Raw genomic sequence first — 25,329 nt, 5'->3', positions numbered from 1 at the left:
TGGATAAATTGGTTGTACTAAAAAGGGCAACAGCACCGTAAACAACGTGTCACAAATGAATGTATATTTCACAAACGGATCGTTGAAGACAACAAATGACCACTGAACCTTGACACTTGAACTTTTTTTTCTTGTAAAACCAAAGGTAAGATTTTATATTTATTCCATATTTAGTCACAGATATTGATAGTAGAATGGCATAATATAATTTTACTATGATTCCTCTTGTTCATTTCAACGCTCAGTGAGCAGAATTTTTCACAGCTGTACTGGCATACCTTTGGCTGTTCAAGGCTTTATCTTGTTGCTATGATGGTATAATAATTTTTAGCTGTGAAAGAATGATTTGATGAATGCCCAGATAGACACTATTGTCCAGTGTGTCTTTGGGTTGGGGTGCAGTTGCAGATTAGACTGCAGGGAGGGGGTGCTTGGTGAATGGAGGACAGGTGCGACAACCATGTCTTCATTATAGTTGTCCTGGATTGTCCACTAATAAAGCCTGAACACAGAGTTTGTGTTTTCAACTCATAGTTTGGTTGCAGGAGCACTGAAGGTCTCAGTTGAACAATCTCATGGCCACTAGGGGATTGCACCAACAAGTTAACTAAACATGTGAAACATGCATATTTATAGAAACCATGTTGGCAAAGTGCACATAAAATGTCAAAGCCAAAGTTTATGTTAGTTCGAATATTTATGTTAGAATATTAGAGTGCACCCATCATAGGACGCCCTTACAAAAATAATAAAAAGACATTCTAAAATGAGCAAGCATTTTGACCAATCCTCTGGCATCCTGATAAGAAAAATACAGACTGAACGCAAATGGGTGACCATGGAAACCTTGCGTATACAGTACAAAGCCTGAACACCATTTTACAGTGATCAATAACAGGATGCAACAGCGCTGCACTATAAATAAAGAGGAACAAATAGTGTGAAAAGCTTCAATTTACCTTTGATAACCATCGGATTTGCTATACAGGGAATTTAACTGCAAAATTTTATGCAGCAAACAAATTTAATCCGCTATACAGTACAACTAACTAGTCTAATCCATTGTTCTGTACCACATGTAAGCACACAATCAAACCAGGAAGTGATAGAAAATGCATGTATTTCCACCACCTCCAGCATAAGATGGCTCTTCTAAAATCCATGCACTTGTTGGGAACTGAACCCAAGTAAAAGAAAGTGTCCATTCTCATAGTCCCCATGAATTTAACAAGGTTTCAGGTCCTGAGTGCTAAAAGAAATAAAAGGCATGTCCCCTTGCACTAGTATGTAAAGATACTACTTGAGGAGAGTCATTATCTCAGGTCAAGCTACATCAATTGGGGACAGGCAACTTTTTCCACATAGCATAATTGTGCAAATGAGGATTAACGGGGTTTAGCTTCCTTAAAGCAGAGAGCAGAGGGTTGGACAGAGAAGAGAGAATGGAGCAGACAGATTAGACACATCATACTGGGCCTGTTTTTTTTCAAATAATTCCATCCTTTATTTTTTACATTTTCCTTCCAATTTGGAATGTGGCTATTATAAGCCTCTCATTGCTGTCGCATACTTTGCTAATCCTGCAGTATTTGCGAGAGCCCAGATGTTAACATGGGTTTACATAAGGTGCTTATTCTGCAGTCCACCGACTGAGTAGAGCTCCTCAGACACTGTGATAGAGCGGGGAAAGGGTATCCAAATGTGACAGTTACGCAACACAAAGCTGTAGTGAGCAACGGCAGAATTTAACTCAAATTCAGCATAGCCTACTGACTTACAGTGACACAGAGCTCATATTATATTAGTGAAATACATTCATTGATGTAATATAAAGAAAGCAATATAAATCGGTTCATCTTCTAAGGTGTTATGTTTGCATTCAGCAATGTATTTAATGTATGTTTTCAAGGAAATCATTTACATGTAAACAAGGATACTATACATTGTGGGAGATTTCAACCATCATTGCGTAAAACAACAACAAACCAAAGAAAACAATAACAGGAAAACAACAACTGTGAACATTAACAACAGTAATTATGTGGGAGTAATGGTAATAGCCGATTGGACCGGAACCTAAATCACACGCTGTGAATCAATTATCTGAAAATTCATTATCTGCTTGCTGAAAGGCCTCCAGATCCCTCTAGACCCTGGCTCTCGGTGCCCTGTATTAGAGGTTTGTTGCTCTGGATTTACAGCCCCAGTGTTTTCACCCATAAATCGTAGTGTCGGTTCAGAAAACAGCAGAGTCACAGCCCCCCCCCCCCCTTATACTCAGACGGACAATGCGCAGATTTACAGCTGTGGCAGGCTGGGGGAGGACGGGGGGGCGACGTGGCGATACTCACTCAGGGAGGGCCGGCTGTGGTCGGTGTCGTAGTCCTCGGCAACCGGCAGGAAAGCGCCACGTTCGCCGCCCAGGCTGCAGCGGCTCTCAGACGGGAAGCTGACCGAGGCTTTTCTGCTTATACTGGGGGGTGTCTGGAGTGGCCCTCCTCTGGACGCTGCTGTGGAGAAAGAGGTTTGCCGTCCTTTTAGCTCCGTTTAGTTTATTCGACAAAATTAAGACACGCGTATCAAAAGTGAAAAGCATGTGAAGAAATTGTCAAGGGCAACACGAAAAAGTCCAGGACTTATTTCCATCGTGGTCCTTGGTGTTCCATCAGCCACAGCAAGATAATATCAGGCTTCAAAAGAACAGCGCGACATACAAAGATTCTCACCACAGTTCAAAAATACATAATCATGCTATAACTACTATTTACATCGCATACAATTTTACGCCCTTGTTGATGCACGGTGCTATATAAACAAAACGAGCCTAATACAAATAGTAAGCCAGCCGCCATTGCCGTCAATGCTTGTTGTTAAGAAAGTAAGGAAGTGCCTGATGACAGGAGCAGGCCATTCAGGTCAATCCAGTCCCGTCATGCTGTCTAGTATCTGAGAATAGCTAGCACCGTATCAAGACTGGTCTGAAATGTAACAAGGCTCTCGGAGGATGCTGACAAACAGAACAAGAGAAAATGGGTACAGAGATGTGTTTTGTGTTCTTACTAGCATGGTGAGACTGCCAGGTTATAAGGTTTGGCTCAGACATAATTGACCATCACACAAACCTGTGTTCAGGCATTGGACATGAAACCTACAAGCTGTATGGACAAGGGATTGCGTAGTGTTTCTTTCAAAATGTATGTGTCACGCCAAAAAGCATGCACATATGCAAACGTAATATACACCTATACATGCATAATGGATGCCTATAACGGATTACAGTTGTGATGGCTGGGCTTGGTGCTGAGCAACTCAGACATTTGGGAGTAATATCCTTTCTGAAACAAGATGGCCACAAATGAGCTGACAGTGTATGATTAATTTATTATAAAGCGAAGGAAAAAGCCCAAAAGCCTCTGACAGTAAAAGGAGCCAGGACTTTTTTGGGGGCTTACCCAAGGAATCCTGCTGCTTGCTGTCCGGGACGTCCTGACAGCTGGGGGTGAAGGCCTTGCTCTCCAGGCTGGACTCGCTCAGCTCCGACTCGCTGTCGCTGTCGCTGGAGACCACTGCGTGCAAAAACATCCCAGAGCCGGTCAGTTACAGAGCACTACACCATGTCTAAAGGAATGCATCTCACTATCTACTAGAACTGGGTATTGACACTGGAAAGGCAGCATTTTTTTACTACCTTCTACCGCCAAGCCTGACGACCAGCAGCGTCAGGCTCATCCAGCATTCCAGCATCGAGTTCTGCACCCGCAGTGACCAAATTTAATGAAAAATATGAAACCAAACTTTGCAAAACTATTTTCTTGAAATAAATGACAGAACAGTCTCAATTTCAACACTTAGTTCTAAAACATTTCCATTTTTATGAGGCTATCAACCACCTCTCAAAATGAAGTGAAATTAATTGACCACTGATGCTAATCGCATTACTTATTACTAACATAAGATGATTTAAAATCTGGCTACTCTGTAATTGGGTGGGATATAAAGCACTGTGCAAAATTCCAGTAGCAGTGAATTACCTCAGTGTAGCATTTGGTTATACTTATTATTAAAGACAAACTTAGTGGAGAGCAAATATTAGTAGGCTATGATTTACAAAAAAAAGTAAGGAAATAAGAAAGCCACAACAACAGAAATGTCAGTTGTCATAACCCGTGGGCGAACCTCGATGTGCGATACAGTTTTCCACGTATAAAATGACCTTGTCACATACAAACAGTTACATTTCCAAACAGTTCAGAACTTTTTGTGAGTGGGCAATAAAGGGGGGCGGTAAGAGACAGCCTTCGGCATGGAAATGGGGCATTGGTGCGCAGCCTAAATGAGATGGGGCGACCCAGCACCTCATCATCAGATGAACGCCTGTCTGCCCTCTTCAGTGGAGCGAGGCCAAGCCGAAAATGAATACTGTTTTTTTTAAGGGACCGCCACGGGCTTGGCTTCCAAATTTTAAGCTCCCATCTGCTGTGATTTCATTCAAACCCTACTGGCTGGCGTCGTCAGCGCATCTCATTTCAGCCGAAACCCTGCGCTCCCTTCCGTTGCTCCTGCTCACCAGAACATCGCCATTGCTCTGCTTTTCTCCCGCATGACCCCCCAATCTGTCATGGACGGTGAGCCGATCGGAGACCACTGTCTCCGGTCTTGTTCATGACTTGTAAGTATATTACTGTCATTAAGCAGCTGCAGTTCTGTGGACCGATAATGCTCAAGAACATGATGTGATTTGTGTGTGTGTGTGTGTGCATGTGTCTGAGTTCAACACAATCTAATAAACAATAATGAAAAGTAATAAGCATATGCTGAATCATGTACAGTGCACATATAGGAGCCGCATTATAGGAGGCACATGCCAGACTTGGCAGAAATAGCCCGTAGCAAGAGGGATTCAAATTAATCCACAATTCACAGATGTTAAATGATAATAAAGTTATCCAGTCATAAATATACCACTGTCTTGTGTCTATATGTGCAAGCCATTTTTCCTGGAATTTTTCTTCATGTGTTGCAGGTTGTCTGATGACTAAGTCTAAGTCTACTGAAATTTTAACAAATAAGGAATTTTAGCAAGCTGGATACATTACTCCTTAAATTCGTACAGTCCAGTAAGCTTAAATGAACAGACAGAAGCAGCTGGCAACCCTGCTGGAACCCTTGTATGGAGTTATAATTAAAGATAATGTACTGAACGCATACCCAGAACAGTTGTTTGAATTCAGAGCTGTGTTTTTATACTAACTGCTAACTGATGACTTCAATAGAAATATTGCATCCTTATTGCAACAAAGATCATTTCATGTTACCTGAAAATAAATTAGAAGTGATCAGTAGAGACATATGTGCAACAAATTTTAAATCCTGTCTCCTTTCCAGAGTGTTATGCATGAGAGGATCATCGCCGCACCATGCAGCCCACAGGGGAAGATGATTTCACTGTTGAGGATGTGTGCACAGCCTGACAACTTCCTCCAGAAGCCTGTGCGTGAGCTGTAGGCCATTTCAGTGCAGACAAATTACTGCCTGCTTTCAGGAGTTCTAAAAATTCTCAAGCAATGAGGGGAGTTGCAATCAATGTGCGCTTTGGTAAATTAGACAGAATATTTACGCAGTTGGGCTCATTTAGAGGGTGTGACCTAATAGCAACTGCGTTTGCATCGGAAAAGCAGTTGCAATCTTTCAGTAAATCTGATTCTAGGAGTGTTGGTTCAATGAACCATCCACATGGCTAATCCTGATACTTTAATTTCTGTAACTGGAAATCGCTGCTGTTTCATACAGAAATGGCTGGTAAACCTGGAAACTGAAAGACCTTAATAAAAATAGAAGCAAGCTGGATCAGTTGTCCTTAGCAAATTATGTCCCTCCAGTGCAGGTGTAGGAGTACTGACAGGTAGAGGTACTGTTGCAGCTCTCTCTGAAACTCTTAACTGGTGCACTACAACTGAGCCAGCCACTGGTCTCCTGGATAGGTCAGATTATGCACACCATGTCACCTGTGATTGATAGATTTGAAAAAGATTGAAAAGATAGACTGAAAAGATTGATAGCTGAGCAGAGTAAAGCATGCTGGGGCGTGAACTGACACGCCTGTCACAGGCCATCCGATGCAAAGCTGAACCAAGGCCTCATCTCACCCAGCTGCCAGCATTATCAGGACCAGGAGGCAGGGTGTCGAGGTAACAGGTGGGGGGGGGGGGGGGGGGGGGGGCAGCACGGTCTGCTCTCTTTATCGCACCACTGCAGCTCTTCATCACCACAGCAGCCTCTGTAATTCACATCACAGTTCCAACCAAGCTCCAAGAACTGGGGGAGTAACTCCTGCGTCTGTATGGACTGCACTGCTTATCTCAGTAGTACAGTGAACTGTACATTTAAACAAATTGTACCTCACCTTGGAAGTTGACTGAAACATTTACTATTTCTAACCACGTCTAGAACCTGTAAGATTAAAGTAGACACGGCAGGTCTTCACTTGTAATTTAAAGTTCAATTGTCACCATCACACCTATTGTTAGTGGAAGTATTATATAGATGTTTTTATCCAGGCAAACCGAGGTTCAATATTAAATATGCCTTCATACTGTTGGATATTTGCAATTCAGCAAATAAATAATAAATTCTTATTTAAGGGCTCAATAGCATAATCTCATTTTGAACTATAATCTTCTACTGAGAAGCTAAGTTGTTTTACCACACAGCCACACTGACACCCCATATTCCCACTGTAATCTTGAGATTGCTGGCATCACAACAGATTGTCTACGACAAATCTTAATAGAGAAGGTTGCCAGACAGCCTATTGCAATATGACACACCTTGACATTATTGCCCTCATTAGGGCGATACCGTGATGATTTATTGGGACTCTGAGACCTGGAGGTTTCAGTATATCACAAGTAATGAACTGCGATCAACCTCAGAGATGTACGGTACCATTCAGGAATAACCACTGGAGAGATTCTAATTATGGCATTATATCCTGACCTCTCTTTGAACTCTCTTTGATAGCTACTTGGAAAGTCAGTTATTTACAAATCTAGGCCCTTTCTTCGTGCACTAATTGTAAGCTGCTCTGGATAAGAGCATCAATTAAATGCCTAAAACGTAAATGTAATATAATTTGTAAATTTGCACGTCAACTATGGATAAGCTCTGATGCAGCGTGTAGGGTAGATAATTCGTAGCTTGGTGTGTCTCACTCACTGAACGAACACAGAAAAATAAAGAAAAATAACATTTTGAGAAACGGGGCACAAGCCTGCAGTACATTCGTCTCTCATTCAAATATCACCAGTTGGCTGTGGGTGTGCCACGAAAGGTCTTGGGTGACGGACTGTAATTTTCCAATCAGAGCGCGACTGCAAAAAAGAGAGACAGCTGTGGACTGCCATTGTGTCTGAAAAGGACGTGAACCTGTGGGGTCATGGTAACGTGCTCAGCCAGGATTGGGCAGAGGCGACACAAAATACACTCAACCTAAATGACTATGCGGGCCATTGCACTTGTCCCTACCTGTGATTTTTTTTCAATGTGTGGTCATAACCCAACACTGAATCTGGCCCTTTCAACATTGAATAAGCAGCACCATTTCAGATTTGGAGTCATGGACAGCAAGACCAAGCTTGTATTTTGACACCTTAACTGCAGTCAATGAGAGATCATTCATGCATCAAGTGTTATTCCTTACTTTGGGTCAGTGGTTACTTCTTCTTTGGTATTTTCTTGGTGATCAGGATGGAAGAGCAGAGGAAAAAAGAAAAATCTAACACAGGGTAATGGTGCTGAACATATCCTCTTATCCAAGCCAAGGGGTTGTAATGCAATATTGAGCCAAATTACCAGAGGACTCACTTATAATGGCTTCAATAAGAAAATCGAATCCCTCATTTTGGCTCACTCCACGTAGGCATTGATCATTTGTAAAGAATCAGCCTGTATATATTAAACACATTCACAATTAAATTCATTCACATTCATCATGGTGAAGAGGAAAAAAAAAACAGAAGCAAAAACAAATGGGGTTATCTTGATTTGAATTTTGAATCTAAGGTTTGGCAAAGGACCATTTTGACTTCAACATGCTGTTTTACACATTTGAAAGTGGCAATTACAAACATTTGAGGAAGCCAGGTTTCCATGATAAACCATACTGGGCAATACAACACTAAATAAAAAGCAATACAAATACTCAAATTTCCAGTCATAAAATCAAATCATAAATTATAGTGTTGATTTAGAGGATATTTACAGAAATCAGTATATCTAGAAATGCAGATGCATAATAATAAATCATAAAAAGATAAAGTATTAGTTTGGAATATAATGAAATTAACAAACATCATAATTCAATGTCCTAAAATATAACTTTGTGAGTTAAACCTTTAGCCTCTGTCTCAGCAGGAATACCACATAATTCCTTTCCCCCAAAAACAGACCGCGCCAGGCTCCTCAGCTTACCTTTCAGTTCAGGTTTTCCATCACGGTGCACGATAATTTTTAAATCAGTACTCGTTCACAGTACAGACCGAGCAGGCAGAGAGCATGCCCCTCTCCATCACTGACACGATGTTAGCAGACATTCGGCTGAATAAACGCCCGACCTTCGCCTTCCCCTACCGAGCCGTCAGATGGTGTTCGCATTAAAATATACTTTTCATCAGATTCTTTTTTATTTTATTTTTTTATTGCACCCGAATTGGCAAGGCAACGTCCACCCTCTTGGGACTCTTATTAGTGGCTTCCATCTTCCTCAGAATTCCACAGTCAAAGGTCTACGGAGACCTCTAACTGCAGATTTTATTCTTTTTTCTTTTTTTTTTTAATCCATTTTGTCTAAAACTAATTTGCAAACTGACTAACATTCATCAACAGTGTTAAAAAATGACTTAAGTCCCCCCACAGAATCTTGCAGGTTTTAACTCCCCATGGATTTTAAATGCACAATTTATTTCCCACTCACTTTAACTGCCAGAATGCTGCAGTGTCAATTAATCAGTACAATATGTGTGGATGTTCAAAGCAAAGAAACATGAAGAATGCATCAGATTATGAAGAGTGACTACATCATTTGTTAATATTAACAGATTAACAGAAAAATGTGACCAGGAAAGCTACACTACATATGACTTATGAATAATTTCATAAGATTTTACAATTATAACCATGAATATGTTTTTGCAATAGAAGTGAAGCAATAAAAAATGGGTGATACTTTGCTCCATGTGAGGAGACAATAACACAAATGTATGATCCGCAAGGCTATTGCATTTCTATTCCATTCACTCCCATATCAGGGCCTTTAATCTAATTTGCCTGTGTATAAATATGCCATCTTCTTTTCTCTCTCCCTTTCTCTGTGGTAATAATCAGCCAAAAACATGCAAAATATATGCCTGCTGTTAAAAGTATTGATGTCAAAATGAGGCCCCGCTACACAAGCTCACACAAATTAAATTTGTATTTTTTATTCCTTTTGAAAGGTGCAGAGAAATGCACATGTAGGTTCTGTAAATCGTTTAACTAATTGCCCTGTGGGAATTTGAATGTGGTTTGTGGTCCCTCTACTTTAGCTGAAGAGGATAAAAGCCAGTCTGTGCGGGACTGTGAGGGGAATACTGTAGGTCTGTATAACTGCTGTGAGTTTTTTGCTTTGATTTACATGTTTTGCAATGAATGTAAGTAGTCTAAATACTTGTAAATATTTATTTATTTATTTTTGTTTTGTTTTGCCAAGTCTTTACTCCACGGTAAATATTTCATCACTATAACACCAGCTGCTGGAAAAAATAAATAAATAAAAATATCAGGTCTACTGAATTCCTGCCTCCTGAGTCTTCCTAAAAACCTCCCTTGACCGCGAGACACATTTTACCTTACGACAGTATCCAATGTTTTTATTGGCTGGTGTAGCTAAATGTCCAATGGGGATATGTATTCTTTGTGGGCCTGGAGCATTTGTGATGATGTAATCAGCAGGAAGAAGAAAAAAAAAAAAAATCCCCTACGTTTGGAGCTTTATTGTGTGGATGTGTGAGGTACTTTGTGAATTCTGTCTGTTGATGTAAGGTCAGAACATACAGAAATTAATGTTTTTAATGGCTGGGTCTGTGGTCATTGTGGTTATTTCTGTAGGAAACCTTGAAAACTCTCTGTTCTGTATAGGTATGGGGCATGCTGCCCCACCAAGCCATAACTTAGCCATACCTGCCATCTCAATAACCCATTAACCTGTTCAAGCAGAGCGATGCAAATTGCTTGAAAAAGAACTCACTTTAATCTCCATCAAATAACTCTCTTATTTCTGTATGTAGGATCATTTTTTTTTAATTTTATTATGCAGGGGAGAGTTTCAATACATTTACACTATGTTTCATTAGCTCAAGTTAAAAAAATAAAATAATGAAAAGATAACTTAAGACATGGATGAATTTAATTCAATTATTTGACCAACTGATGCAGTATAATCTGTTGAAATGAAACACTACTTTACAAGCAGTGACAGTCAAAACACAAAAAACACAGGATCCCCGCCCACTCACACATGCCCAAAGTCATTGACACCAATGATCCCATCAGTCTCTGCACACATTTTTTTTCCTACCAAAAACAGACTTTCATGCAATATTAATGGATCTCATTTGAAGAATTTACATAAATTCATTTTGATTAACCAAGGAACATTAATTCAAGAGACAATCAATTGGGTTTAGAGCAAACCCAGACAACTGGACGTTCAAGGGTAAGCCTGTAAAATGAAAATTTCAACATGAAGTGATTATACTGTTTTACCTGACTTGGTGGGAACCAGGGGCATGTATGTATGAAGATACAATGTGTGCATGACTGATAATATAGTGCTGGTGTAGCAGGAGACAAAGAAACTTCTGAATTAGCAAACCATGTATCACCCATTCCATTAGACCCATTCGATGCTACTGAATAAAGAAGTTCAAACTCTGGGGAAAAAGAATGCAATGACACAATGCAAGCTCCCTCATTTGTGCACCTAATGTATTCCTTGTTACAGACATTCAAAAACAGACATCCATTCCAGCACACTCCAGCATCGACATGCAACAAAATGACCTGTATGTCTCATACAAATGAAAATTAAGTTCATAAATGCTGCCCCTTTTTTGGAGTAAATATCAGCCTTTCAAAGTACATCAAACCTATAGTATGTCAGTATCAAATGTCTGAAAATGTAAGACGTAATTACAACAAGAGAAAAATTAAATACAAAAAAATGAAAACAGAAAACCCCTCAAGCAAAGCAATGACTTCAAAGTGAGGAGGATGGAGGTAGAATACAAATGAGGAAATCAAATTATCAGCCATGGAAATACAAAACCTGTTCATTTATAATCTCCTGAAACATGATTCCCAGTGCAACTGCTATCTGCAGCCATTTCACATTTGCTTGTCTGCCTGACCATCTGCCAAAATCTACTCCTTTGACAAGTTAATCCAATTAATTAACTATAGACATGCAACCCATAATACCAGTTTAGGGAAGTCATTGCTAAAATACCAAAATTCCTTTCAATTAGCCAAATTTTAGTATACATGTAAACAGTAGACATAAAGAAACAATTTGGGTTAAGCTGGTAACTGAAAGAAAAAAAAAGATTCTTAAAAATGAATCAAGCAATAAGAATAAATACATAATCAATAGATTTGTGTCAACTTCTCATCCCGGTGGGGCATTCCTGCTGTGTCGTTAGGCAACCATCACCTGACCAGACATTCCTCAGGTACTCAGAGATCACTACTACACAGGCATTAGAGCTGAATATCTCAATCAGAGCAGCACTCAGTGGGTTTACATGATGTTTGAAAAAGTCGATTTATTGTTTTAGTCCGGCTAAAACTGGACGTTGTAGTCCGACTGAAATCGTACAAAGTCGATTTTTTCAGAGTCGGACTAACATACCTAGATAATGCGGTTGGGGGTCGATTTATTACGGCACGTATAGGCTTCAATAGGCCAAAAATTGGCCTAGGCGTTCTGCGCATGTTCCGTAATTTACACAGCAACTATACGCTCATGGTGGCCAAGCGGAATCGATAACATTTCAGGAAATATATAACTTTAAAAGATTTAATTAAATCTTCTACTGGGACCTTTGCCATTTATTGAGGGTGTGACAGAAAATGTTGGTGCTGTTGACTATAATCGAATGTTTTTCACATTTACCGTTCGATTGAGCAAGTACCATTCAAAGTACATTTTTATGGGTTAGTGCTGTCCGAATGTGCTAGCTACTTCACATTAACCTTGTACGGTGATCAATAAAGGCTAACAGCACAGTACTTCTATCACCACTGTAATGAACTAAAAAAAAGGCGACAAACAACCTTTTCTGTGAGAAATGCATTGTCGAGCTCACGCGCATACACTACTGGGGACATTCTAAAGCTCCGTTTTGCCCTCCCTAGTATCATGGCGAAAAAAAACACATTTCTGGACGGACAAGCAGACCAGCTTCATGCTATCACAACTAAAGGAGTTAAATATCCTAAAATACATGAATGGAAGAAAAACTATTCAAAAAAGTTGCGACAAATTTGGAGGAAGCAGGATTTATAGGAAGCCTTCACGTCAGACACACCTTGGTCAATAAATCGATTCTTTCCGAGTCATGTATATTGGGACAACGACAATAATCCCATTAAATCTCATCTTTGGCCAAATCGAGCTATTAATATAGCTCGATTTCAACTGTGCATGTAAACGCACAGAGTGACTCAAAAATGTCAATCAGCACAGAACACAATTGCGCAACATTGAAACTGAGCTCTCGCAGATCTGCTGTGAGCTAAAGGCACATCACCCTAACTCCAGCCTATTAGCGAGGCAGTGTGGGAAGCACACAGGCATAATCATTAGGATGACAATTATTACTCATTTATTTATATAAAATTATGGTATCCAGAATGGCATCCAGAACACTTCTGCATGTACAAGATTAACAGTTAAAAGTCAAAGAACCAGAGCAGCTTTTATCGTGGATAAAAGCCCCACTTGACCTAGATGATTCTCAATAAATGTGATGTGATGACTATGCTCCCTGGACTCGCATACATTCAGCCATTCCACTGCAGCTGCTTCGATCCCCCGGGTCTGTTACGAGATCACTCCACATGTTTCAGTCCTGCGTTTATCCACAACACCAGCCCACTGACAAAAGCATGACAGACATGAGCTCAAATCCACTTCACAGCCAGGGCCCCTGCTGGCATGGGGCCCAGGTACAGGTTGTACCACAGCAGCTGACCTTTTTCCAGAATCATCAACTCACCAGGGCATGTCCCACACAGGCCACAGCCACCGCTGACAAATCCTGGCTGATTTGTAGGAACTGCGCTTGCCTGGCAGGCTATGAATTACCAATGGCTTTGTGGCAAAAACATGAATCAGGCTGGAACGTGACATTTCACAAACCATATGTTGGATATCTAGTTTTTTTTTTATATTACTGCCTACAAGAGAGAGACAACAATTTGATAGCCCACACAATATTGCATTGTTATTAAGTAGCCTGCTCTGGTTGACCTGACCATAAGAACGCTACTTGTTTCTCTCCCCCCTCTCCCCAGTACAAACACAAAAGGGAATGTCCTTTGGCTATTAAAAGCCATGCCGAGGCCCTTATCTATTCATACAAATCTAGGGTGTCATGGCATCTCCTCTCTTGAATGTTTAATTGCCTCTGCAGAGACACCAGAACACACAGCTATTTATGGGGCGTCAGGGCCCAGCATAGCCACAGAAGGATACCAGAAGGATCATGGCTTCCTTTTGATTTGTTTGATTTATTTGAATGAAATCATCAATCGAAAGACTAAATGTCTATGTAGATAATGATTGCTGAGGACTGCTAGTGTGAAATTTACAATTTTGGAGCGAACTACCTTGTCACGTATGCCCCTTTCACACAGCTAATACCGCATCTGAGCCGCCTCTGATGCGGTAACAGGTTCCCTTTCCCACAGAATTTGTAATGCGGTATTCGAGCCATCTTTACCTTTCACACACATTAGAACTCAACTCTCGTGAATGAATTGTTTACGTTCCGGTACCATAGTAACACACTTGATGTAGGCCCAAAGCTGTAACGTCACTTGTTATTTATTTTTGTTGCAATCTTCTTGTAATTTCCAGCAAAACAATCAATAAACAAACAAACAAACATGTTACGTTTTGAAGTGCAAGTGGTCGCATTTTTTATGTTATTAGTTTTCGCATTCTCAATGCATTTATAATGTAACTATCTGCTACGTCTGCGTGCGCTACAAAGCACAAAGCGAGTCGGACCGTAGGCGTAGGCGAAGAGACTACGAAATCAAAAAAAGAAGAAGATTCAATGTCTTCAAAAGAAATCAAAGGAGAGAAATGAAATAACTGGTATTTGGGTGCAGCAGTACACAATCTGTGTGGGTCAAAGTTGAGAGGCAATTTCTTCCTCGCTTCTCAACTGTAAAAATATTTCCACTTCTTTTGGGTCCAGGTATTTCCTCTGTATGCCATTTTTTCGGTTGAGAGACAGGTGCGCGTGAACGCAGATCAGTAACGTAAATCGAACGCCGCCCAGAAAGCAGCCGTCGATGCTGCTTTCCGTTCCCACAGGAGAAATGCGGTAGTCGAGGCGCCTCGAAAACACCGGGAGAGGCGTTTTCAATGCGGTATTTTAAAAGCCTTCGCAACGTGTTCACACAGACGTAAGTGCGGTATCGAAGCCGTCTCAAAAATTCCTTTTTTCTTCTGTGGGAAAGGGGTAATAGATAATACCCAAAGGTAGAGAGTACACTACTGGCTGGACTTAACTATTATTGTCTACACAACCATGACCTCTGCTTTTAAAAGCAGGATGAAATTTTCCATCTTGTAGAGGTATTCAAGAGCTGAGCTGAATTACATACAAACATATTCATGTTTAGTCTCATAAAAGAGGCTAAAACTATCTTTTGGTAAGCATCCTTGAGTCCTGCTGGGTAAGGTACTTATGATGGCCACAGAAAAAAAGGTTTTTAGTTGGTTTTGGACCCTTGGAGAAGAATAGTTTTTTTTCTCTTTTTATTAGTGCTGGTTGGTTGCGTATTCAACATCTGAGTTTGTCTAGTTTGTTTCCTTTTGTTATTATTGGGGTCAAGCTGGAAGGGGGTCTTTCAGTATACGGATAATTTCAAAGTAATGTCGGAGTCCCTGACTCATAGTTCCGCCCTCAATTCTTCAATGCCCAAAAATGAATGATAACGACTTCATTATAGTGACTTGGAAAAATGTTCACATTCTGGATAATGCAGCAATTTAATAAAATCGGTGTTGTGCTTTTTGCTGGTTAAGGGGCCTAAAAGGGCTGGGGGGGGGGGGGGGGGGGGGACATCCCATTATTAAAATTTCCATAAATTCTTAACCTCGGGGCTCACTGATGACAGTAAAGTTGCATTCAAAGTTATTAAAACATCAATAGTGAGGAGAAGGCAATAAGGGTTTCTAAACTAACACTTAATAAGTTCCTAAGCAAATGGTACACCCCAGGTGTGATATTTAGGAATACAGTAATTGGATGCCGGAGCAAATTCTAATTTTGCATAGGCTATGTAAAAGCACATTCCCAAGAGAAGGGTGGGAGAAATGTGCTGAATGACCGAATAAATTACTTTTGAAAATTATTGCACTTCGTATTTCATTAACTACTTTTCCATTTTGTGTTTTGTCACGCACATTTTAGCGCTTTTCTCAGTGTTCCTGTAATATGCCTTGATACATTTTCCGTTAGCCTATATAACAAAATAGCTATAATTACAGAGCTACAAACTGATTTAGATTTTGTTGTGTCCTTTATTTCAAGAAAACTGTTTTGCAATATATGGTGTCATGGTCAGGGTCGAGTGGGTGCCGGAGCCCATCCCAGCATGCATCGGGTGAGAGGCAGGAACACACCCTGAACAGGCCACCAATCTATTGCAGGGCACACACACCATTCACCCACACATACCTATGGGCAATGTAGAGTCTCCAATCAGCCTACGTGCATGTCTTTGGATTGTGGGAGGAATGCGGAGTACCTGAAGGAAACCCATGCGGACACAAGGAAAACCCATGCACAGTCCACACAGAAAGGCCCAGGCCCTAACCCTAACGATAAACCTAACCCAGGGCCTTCATAAACACACACACACACACACATATATATATATATATATATATATATATATAGGTCATTTAGGTTGACACAAAGTTATATCACAGTTGTGATAAATTGTCTCATTCCAGTGACAGGGAAAATCAGTAATGAAAAGACAATATTGAAGTAATAAATCACTTCTACCCTGTCCTCCAAATTGCTTTGTGCAAGCTTCCAGTTTTTCTGGGTTTAAAAAATATTATTGTTGTTATTCTTACATATGATTGTTGACATTGCATTACCCTCAAAATATCTTAATTTTTGCTACTCAGATTCTTCTGAGAATGACATCCAGCTCAGTGAAACCATGACATATCCATTAATCCATTAAACATGACTTTGCTCACGGATATAATGTTAAGAACAGATGCCTACAATATTTCCTTATATTTTCCTTACACAAATTTGGTGGATCTGTTCATTTGAATGCACTCCACTGCTATGAATTTACAATATATATTATTGAAAGAATAACATTTCCGGGACGGATGCCATTACAAGTGGGCTGCATTGCACTGCATTCTGAAGTCAGAGAAGGAGTAAAACCAAAAAGAATTATGAAAAAAAAAATCCATCTTCCCTTAGCAAGCCTAATCAATTTAAATAACAATGCACCAGGCGGTTTAAAGTAGCTGTTGAACTGTAACATGAATACCCTTGCACTCATTTATTATGAATAGACAGCATGCCCTCAGAATGCATTTATTGGAATGCCCTCATTCCAATAAATGATTTCAGTGGCCTTGTGGTTAGACAGCTGGTTCATTCCCCAGATGAGTCATAGAAAGGACTTGCAGAAAGGTCACCTGTTGAATTGATGTTTGTTACTGGGGTATCTTGTTGGTGCCTGTGCCTGGGCCTTGATATTCATTTTTAGCTTGATGGAAAAAATGTATATACATATATATATATATATTTTTTAAGTGAATAACAGCAAGTGCTTGGTTGGAGGAATCAAGAGCACACTGTGCAGAACCATCTCACAAGATTTTTACATTCTTTTATAGTAAGGTAAACATATTAATCACTGAAAATTAGAACGCAACATGGGGGGGGGGGTAACTGCTTAAAAGGTTCATGTGGTTGCCTATAATGTAAGGACTTTTTAATCAGCCCCATTAATCAATTGTGGACAGAATTAATGGAATATACTGTACACTACCTGGAAGGGGCACATCTAAAGGGTGGCAGCTGGTGGCAGCCCCAGACCCCCCAATAAGGTTGCAGTTCTTGGGTCTATATGATTTTCATATAGAGCCAGCCGTGTTGGATGCTGCTGTTTTCTGAAGTTTGTTTTCTCAGTGTTCAAGAGGCTATATCGGTGGTGCACATACATACACAGACAATAAAAGGAAGGATCTGTAAAAGGAGGATGTACAGTATTTGTGTATGATTGTAATAGACTCATATATGATTAGGGCTTTTCCTGGATTAAAGAGAACCCCGCCTGTTAAGACTTGTAGGGCTTAATATGTTGTAAATGCCCTCAACTATGGAAATATGTTGTAAAAACAACACAAAAGATATCAGTTATTAAAAAAAAAAAAAAAAAAAAAAGTAAAAAAGAAAAATTGACTTATGGAGGTCACCATTATTTTAGACGTGCAATGCACTTTGGGTAAATTATGTAAAATGGTTGCACTGGAGGTTAACTCCGTTGTTTTATCCAGCAGTCGCGGTTATTAATAGTGAAAAATATCAATACAATGCCACATAATTTGTGTGTTATGTGATACACAGGATATCTGTGAATAGGATGGATTCAATACACATCTTAATGTATCAGCAGGTATTATAAATTGGGATGCAAAGGAGGTATTATCACCAGTTTAAGCACATATATACTTAATGTTACGTCAATTAAATTAATGGGGATGATGTACACATTTCAGTTTCACGGTAAATGATAGTGTGATCCATGTGGTTATATGACTTTGAACGGCTGCTGGGTAAATTACTCTTTTAAAAAGAGTATCAATCAATGATCAATGATCTATATTATGTCAGTAAAAAATATATACTGTAGAACTCACTGACTTATACCATCAATAATACACCTGTATAAGTCTAGGGTATTTGGTGGCAGTGTTCGCCATGTACTTGGCACTGCGATCATGATCGATCCCAAGGTGATCAGGGTGCAGAAGAGGTGCAGGGAGACACCAGAGCGAGGAGGACAGGACAAGAAGGAGAGAGCAAGGTGAAAGGCAAAGGTCAAAAACAGAACCCAGGGAAACAAGCAAAATTCTCAGGGAGAAACATGGTGTTAAGGGGTGTGCTAAGGTAGTTCACATAGTCTGCACAAAGAAAAATGAAATGAGGCTTAAGGACAGGCAAAGCAAATGAAATGGGAAAAGAGTTGTGTGGACTGCAAGTAGAATTTGGGCATGGGCTGGAATACGAAGAGGGTTGTGTTTGGACAGCAAATTGCATTTGCAGTGAATGGGGGAGCAGGTGAGAGATCAAGTGAAACAGAAGATGAGACAATGATTTGTGGAGCGTGTGAAGAAGGGCATAGTGGAGAAGTGAGAAAATTCAAAGAAATAAACCAACGGTCGAAGTTACATGGTGGAAGCAAATGAGCAGTCAAACATCGCAAAAAAAATAAATAAATCGTAAAAAAATGCACAAGTTGGATATTTTCCAAATTGGAAAGGCCATTCGTGTAGTTAAAACAGAATACAGCAGGGTTTTATTTAATCAAAGATTTTGGACAGAGGTGGCAAAAACTCTACAATGGCCCTACAAGCGCCCCTGTGCATTAAGTAGAAGCATTAAACTACTACGTCAAATGTGGCTCAGCAATAAAGGGAACATAATGACCATAGTCTATTCAATGGAACAAAACACACAGAGTAAGGCTCATTTTGAAGAGAAGAACAGCAAAGAAATAAAAAAAGCAAAAAAGCTAAATTATATCAAAACAATATGGGGAGGATTGGATTACAGAACTACCAATAAAAGTTTCAAAACATTTCTGTTTGAAAATCCCCAAACAAGAGCAAAAGGCCAATGCTAGATATGTGTGAGCATATCATATGATAGCCAGATGAACTGATTATATTGGGTTCATTTGTAGCTCTAATGCCTGTAAAATCCAGTTAGAGCCAATGAAGACAAGTTTTACGTTAAGAAGGGGGGGGGGGTGTAATTTGTTAACCAATCTGAAAAATGGTAATGCTGAAATACAAATACCAATAGCAAATACCAAAAATACTATTAATAAATCAATAGGACAAACACAGGAACCACAGAAATATTTCATATTATTGGTTATAAAAACAGTCCAACAAGAATTACAGGTAATAAACACGGTTGAAACAACACAATTGGAGGCAAAAGCATTTGATTGTATGGATGTGCAGACCAAAGAGAATAATATTAATATAGTAACTGATGAAACTGAAGAAGAATTATTAATTTGTGAGGAATGTATAAAATGCATTTTGTCTAATGAGGCAACAATTGGAGAATTATATATTTCTGCTCCTGATGACACCTATTTCAAAATACCTTCTGAGTCCTGGACAAAACTGCATAATATGAGAAATGGGCGATATTTTGAAAAGTATTCATGGCAGTCAATATTTGCGAGTAAGCGGAATAAATCAAATCCATATTGCACCATTGCCTTTAAGAGCCATTCATTTTGCACAGCCAAGATAAGGAGGAAAAGAAGACCATATCTAACGATAAAAGGCTATAGTTCCCGAAAGTCACGTGGGATGCTGAGTGACTGTAACCGCAAATGATGCAGGGGAGCCAATATTTGCCGTGTATTACACAGGGCAGATATTACATCCTGGCAACACGCTGAAAGCAAGGCCTTCCGGGGCTCCTGAGAGGGTACTAATATCTGCAGCTATGGAAAACAGTTCAGCCAATAAACTATATAATGACCGGCTAGGCACTTCTGATCTGAAATCCTTGGCTGCAGAAAATAGGTCTGGTATAGGGATAGATACCGCAGTCTTCCGGAAAATCAAATCGCAGCGACTTCTTCAAAGGTTTCTTGGATATTGATGAAATGAAGGCACACAAACTTTTGAAAGAAAGATTAGAACATGAAGATTTGAATAACTGAGCAAGTTATTTATGTAAAAAATAATACAGTGGAAGATGAGCGGTACAAAGTTGGAATGTATATCTTCAGCCTTCTTGTTAATTCCAACACTCTTGTGGATATGCGCGCAATATATGATATTTGTGTTGTTTCGGGTAACAGAGGCCATTCTTTCATAATATCGGAGAGCATCAGTAAACTGAAAACAAGAGTTATTTTAAAAAAAAAAGAAACAAAAAATCGAACAAACCTTTGATGCATTACCAGATATGACAATCACCATTCTCAAAATACTTTGACAGTGTTAGGGCATCAAGAGTAAACACAGAAAATATAGATTTAAATGGGAAAAATCATTACTTTGGACCTGTTCTATTAGATAAACCTTTTAAAAAATTTCCTCCCAGTAATTGCAATCTGGTCACACCTACTTTCAGGAAATTTGTCACAGTTCTCAAGTTCATATGAAGATATCAAGACACCACATGTTAATAAAACTACTTCAATTTCAGAGTTCCCATTCAAGAGTACAAAAACATTATTCTTAAACAACAAAAAACACAGGCTTGATAAATGTATAGAGAAGCTATGCAATTTGTATAGAGCCAGAGAACGGGAATTCTGTGAGAAAATAAAACTAAATACAAGAAAAAGGAGACTTTTTTTTAAAGAGCCAAAAGACGCCTGGGATAAAAAGAAAAAAAGTCCCCTTTAAAGGTATTTCCAGAAGCCACCAGAGAAAAATAACTAAATGTTTTACCTCAATATGAGGACCAATGAATTGGCAACATCTAATGCTTTACTGTCTAAAATATGCACATTTTCTAATAAGTACTCAAACTTTTGGTTTAACTCCTCAATGCACAGCGTCCCGAATCTAAAATCAATACAGTTCTGCGTGAAAACAATAGGTCCACAATACATAACAATAATTCCCCTAAAATTTTCTGAAATGCTACACCATACTGTCCATACTGTTATTCATTTTCACCCAATGAAATGTATCTTGTTTTGATAGAGCTAAATTCCTGCATTCAGTCACTGCCATTCAACAACCAAAATGACCCATTAGATTTATCCATTCATGGATTGGGTACGTGAACTGTAAAAAAATTCAGCAGTTCAGGTCATGTATATTGTGTATAAGTGCGAATCATGCGAGACTACTGAAACATTTTCCAGGAAATACACAGCACTTCTGTTTTTAATGTTCCCATACTGACGACACAAAGTTCTTTGAGTAACCTTCTTTTGAAAACATTAAAAACCGAAGCAAACTAGCAATGCACAAGATGTCAAAAAACAGCTGTTTAGAGAAAGTATAGGGGTATGCTTCATGTTTCTCGTGCCTGTGAAGATGGGGTATCGCTGCTGCGAACACCTGTTTTTCCATCTGAGGTGATTGACATTCCCGTTGTAGGAGAATGGAAGCAGAGATACAGCCTAACGTCTATAATATGCCATGCAGGAAGATCCTCTTTAATTGGCCATTACTGGTCTGTTCTTACCACAGACAAAGCAAAAATATTTGCCAATGATAAATACATACACTTAGCTAATAGTGCCGAGGACCACACTGCAGTCACATTTTTTGTGGGAAAAGTAGGGAGTGCAATGGCCAATATAAAGGCATATGTCAAAATATCACTTCAATCACAAAACGACATTATCCCACTTCGAGTCCCGATAGCCATAGGAAAAATGAAACTATTCATGTCCTACAGTTTCTTACAGACAACAGTGCTGCAATGGAACGTCTTGGAAGATTAATTTTGGCTCATCAGTGAACAAATTGCCAACAGTTGAAATGTACCATATCCAAAATGAATAAAATCAGTTTGTGTCAGTCTTCATCAGGTGCATTTGAGAACCCAATGCATTGCATGAAGGCAACCTTGAGTTGAAAAATGTGCATGAAATGCATTTGCCAAAAACTATGCTTGTGCTCGCAAAATGGTCTGAAAATGAAATTGGCGAAAGATTGACCATGCCGTTTATAACCAAAAATTATATGAACTTAGAAGTATTATGTATTCTGCAAGCCGAAAGCCCTTTGTAAATTGGTGAAAATTGAATGAAATGGAAAGATATCTTTTTTTTTTTTTTAAAAAGATAAATTCAGACTTTTTTTTTTTCTTGCAGCATATGAAGTCATGAATCATGTGAAAAGCTACATGATATAAAAATTTGCCAGATAAGTCACGCATGCACTGACCAATGTTACAATTAAATTCCTTTTAAGATTCATGAATTTCCACAAAATCCAGGTAGGGATATGCCTAATAATATATCACCAGATCTAGATTTAATTAAAAGTGGAAGATGGTTAAATGACCAAATAATCGACCCTCATATCATTGAGACAATATGTCCAGGGGAGGCAACAGAGCAGTATATATGTTATGCAACTGGGATTTAATTGAATTAAATTTGCATATGTACTGCATGTTCAAATCCCAGCCACATTTTCTATGATGCTTATTTGATATAAGTGGCACCATATCTGAAGAGTGGAGGGTCCAAGGTTTTCAAAACACCCCCATATCATTGAGACAGTATGTCCAGGGGAGGCAGTAGAGCCTGATATATATGATCCATTGACCTACACTAGCAGTAGATAGGAATACACTTTTTTGTTGAACCACACCATTTTCTATCACATTTATTGGATATCCTTGACATCATATCAATGTAGTGAACGGTTGCACGCAGTAAATGTCCAGTATTAATTCAGGTCATATAGGATAAACTATCATCCAGAGTTGTTAGAACACCACAGTGGTAACATGACCTATTAATTATGACAAATATGTTGGGATCAGTTTTATATTCTCCAAAACAGAGAGACTTGCATTTCTAAGAAACAACATGGTCGAATTTTTTTTATTTAAAAAAAATAAAAATACATAGCCTTTACATGTAAACGTTACTCCAGAAACGAAATTGGCATTATGAATAGGAATATTTTTACATGTCAAAACGTCGCTAGTTTAAACTTTGAGATGCGCGTTTCTCGCTTTCGCGAAGGCAGATTTTTTTTATTTTGAACGATTTCCGAAGAATCTGCCGTCTTACTGTCGCTCGCGGTCGCTCATTTCACGGCAATATTAATTCAGCTTGAAAACGCGAGACGCACTACCTGTTTTGATTTTATGAAGCCTATTCTGAAAAAGGCACAAGATGCGTCGTTTTGCTGTTGCTAGGCAACCACACTCTGCTCCTGTCAATCATTTGCATCTCGTATTTAAGGGAATTAGCCAACTGATTTCACAAAATAACTTGCCATCTACATCCACACCGCACTAATTTGTTTCCATGCCTTGGACCGCTTATTTGTGTCATGGTAACTACGATTTGTGAAATCGTACAACTTCAAGTGGCAAGAAACTGTAACGAACAATTTCTCTTTAGTTTTCTTTATTTACAGCGGAAGCGAACGGCAGAATCAAGGCCCGCCTCTATTTTCATGCGATTGGACCGCAGAGAAAAGATTGACGTCGGCTGTTTTTTCTTCAAAATAGGATCATTTTCAGCTCCACGCATACCTAAAAGCAGCAAGGCGCCCAGGGTGGATGGACACGAGTCGCCTATATAAATATAAATGAACCATGTTTAAAAAGTTATCTGTCCTTGAAGTGTGGTTTTCGGACTGTACATTAGTGGCAAAAATGCCAGGGGAACAAAAAAACACGATGTCCCTGTCTGTATAACAGCTGTTACTGTTATAACAAACATGCTGTTATATGTTTAGAGAATGCCATCTGAAGAGAAAACGAGAGGGTTGGTATCCAGTGAGGTCATTGAAGGGGCTTCAGATTTGGAGATTAGGGACACCAGATAGCATTAGATGGTATTTCATTTTTATTAAATAAATTTATTTTACTAATCAAAATGTTGCCAGATATGCAGTAGCATACTGATACTGCAAGCATTGTTTCTCCTGATTAATTTTCTTGTTGAACTCTACTGCATATCTGGCAGCAGCACAGTGGTTTGAGGCTCATTTGATACCTTGGACCCTTGATGACTAAGTAATTTAGCCAACAAATGTGTTGCATACTGTATCAGCATAATTTACAGCTGAATCTAGTCCCACCCCCCAAATTCCCATAGAGATCCATTCAAATGCAAAGAGTTGTTGTATCGCTTGTAGGACAACCTGACAATAAGATATCCAGACTCTGATGATGTTGATAGGTCACAGACATCATGACGTCATGGCATGCAAAGGATATGCAACCAAAATACAAAACATGACTCCTTTATTTGACATCATGTCAATTTGTCTAAAACACTGAAATGGGGGACTGCGTACAAAAAGTGCTGTAATTACTACATGGTGAAACCAAAATGTATAACAATACCCTTTAATAAAAGCTCAGAGTCTGCGCTTTGACCACGTGTGGATTTTCTGATTACAAACAGAGAAAATAAAACATTAAATCAGAAAAATGCAGGTGGTTTTAATGTTGTGGCTGATCGGTGTATATCACAGTGGGGGAAATAAAAGGGGGGACTAACAAAATATACCCAAGCAATTTTTTTCTTAGTAACAGCGGTTTACTAGGGATTAACAACATCTTTCCTTTTTTTTTTTTTTTTTTAACAGAAACTAGGTGTTGGCTCTCTTGCCTGAAGCTCTCCTGGCAATGAGAGCTGAGCCAGAACCCACTAACTTTTTCACTCTAAACTCATGACAGGTGCCCCAGTGAAGATATCGGGTGTTGATATGTGGTGACGAACTGAGTTGCAGATGCTTTAACAAATTATACTGAAGCTGTTTTTGGTCTTTCCGCAGGTATCGGACCCAAGAAGACTGAGAAGCAGACGACCTCGAGCAACTAAAAAACATATAACACTGCACCTCCAGCCAAGGTCAGCTGTACGGTGTATGTTAAGAATCAAACCAAAGGCCCTTTGAAACACGGTGCTTGTGACCTTTCAAAATCCCTAGTTTTTGACTAATATACTGTGTTCACAGACCTTGTATTTTTATACTGACTGTGCTGAAGAAGAACACCTTTATAACAACAGTGACAGTGAAACGGACAGTGACAGTGACAG

General features: G+C 39.3%; 1 protein-coding gene across 3 annotated transcripts in view; it reads right to left on the bottom strand.

Annotated features, from left to right (window-relative positions):
- Positions 1-25,329, bottom strand: part of doc2b (double C2-like domains, beta) — a 191,428-nt gene that overhangs the window by 131,070 nt on the left and 35,029 nt on the right. For all 3 annotated transcript variants that reach the window (XM_064349921.1, XM_064349922.1, XM_064349925.1), the window contains 2 exons: positions 3,453-3,566; positions 2,352-2,510 (listed from right to left, as the gene is read on the bottom strand). In XM_064349921.1, coding sequence (XP_064205991.1) covers positions 2,352-2,510; positions 3,453-3,566 — 273 coding nt within the window. The remainder of the gene's footprint in view (positions 1-2,351; positions 2,511-3,452; positions 3,567-25,329) is intronic.

The sequence above is a fragment of the Anguilla rostrata genome, chromosome 9 (assembly GCF_018555375.3).
Source record: "Anguilla rostrata isolate EN2019 chromosome 9, ASM1855537v3, whole genome shotgun sequence".
NCBI lineage: Eukaryota > Metazoa > Chordata > Actinopteri > Anguilliformes > Anguillidae > Anguilla > Anguilla rostrata.
The sequence above is the reverse complement of the archived record's forward strand: the minus strand, read 5'-3'. Positions and strand labels throughout refer to the sequence as shown.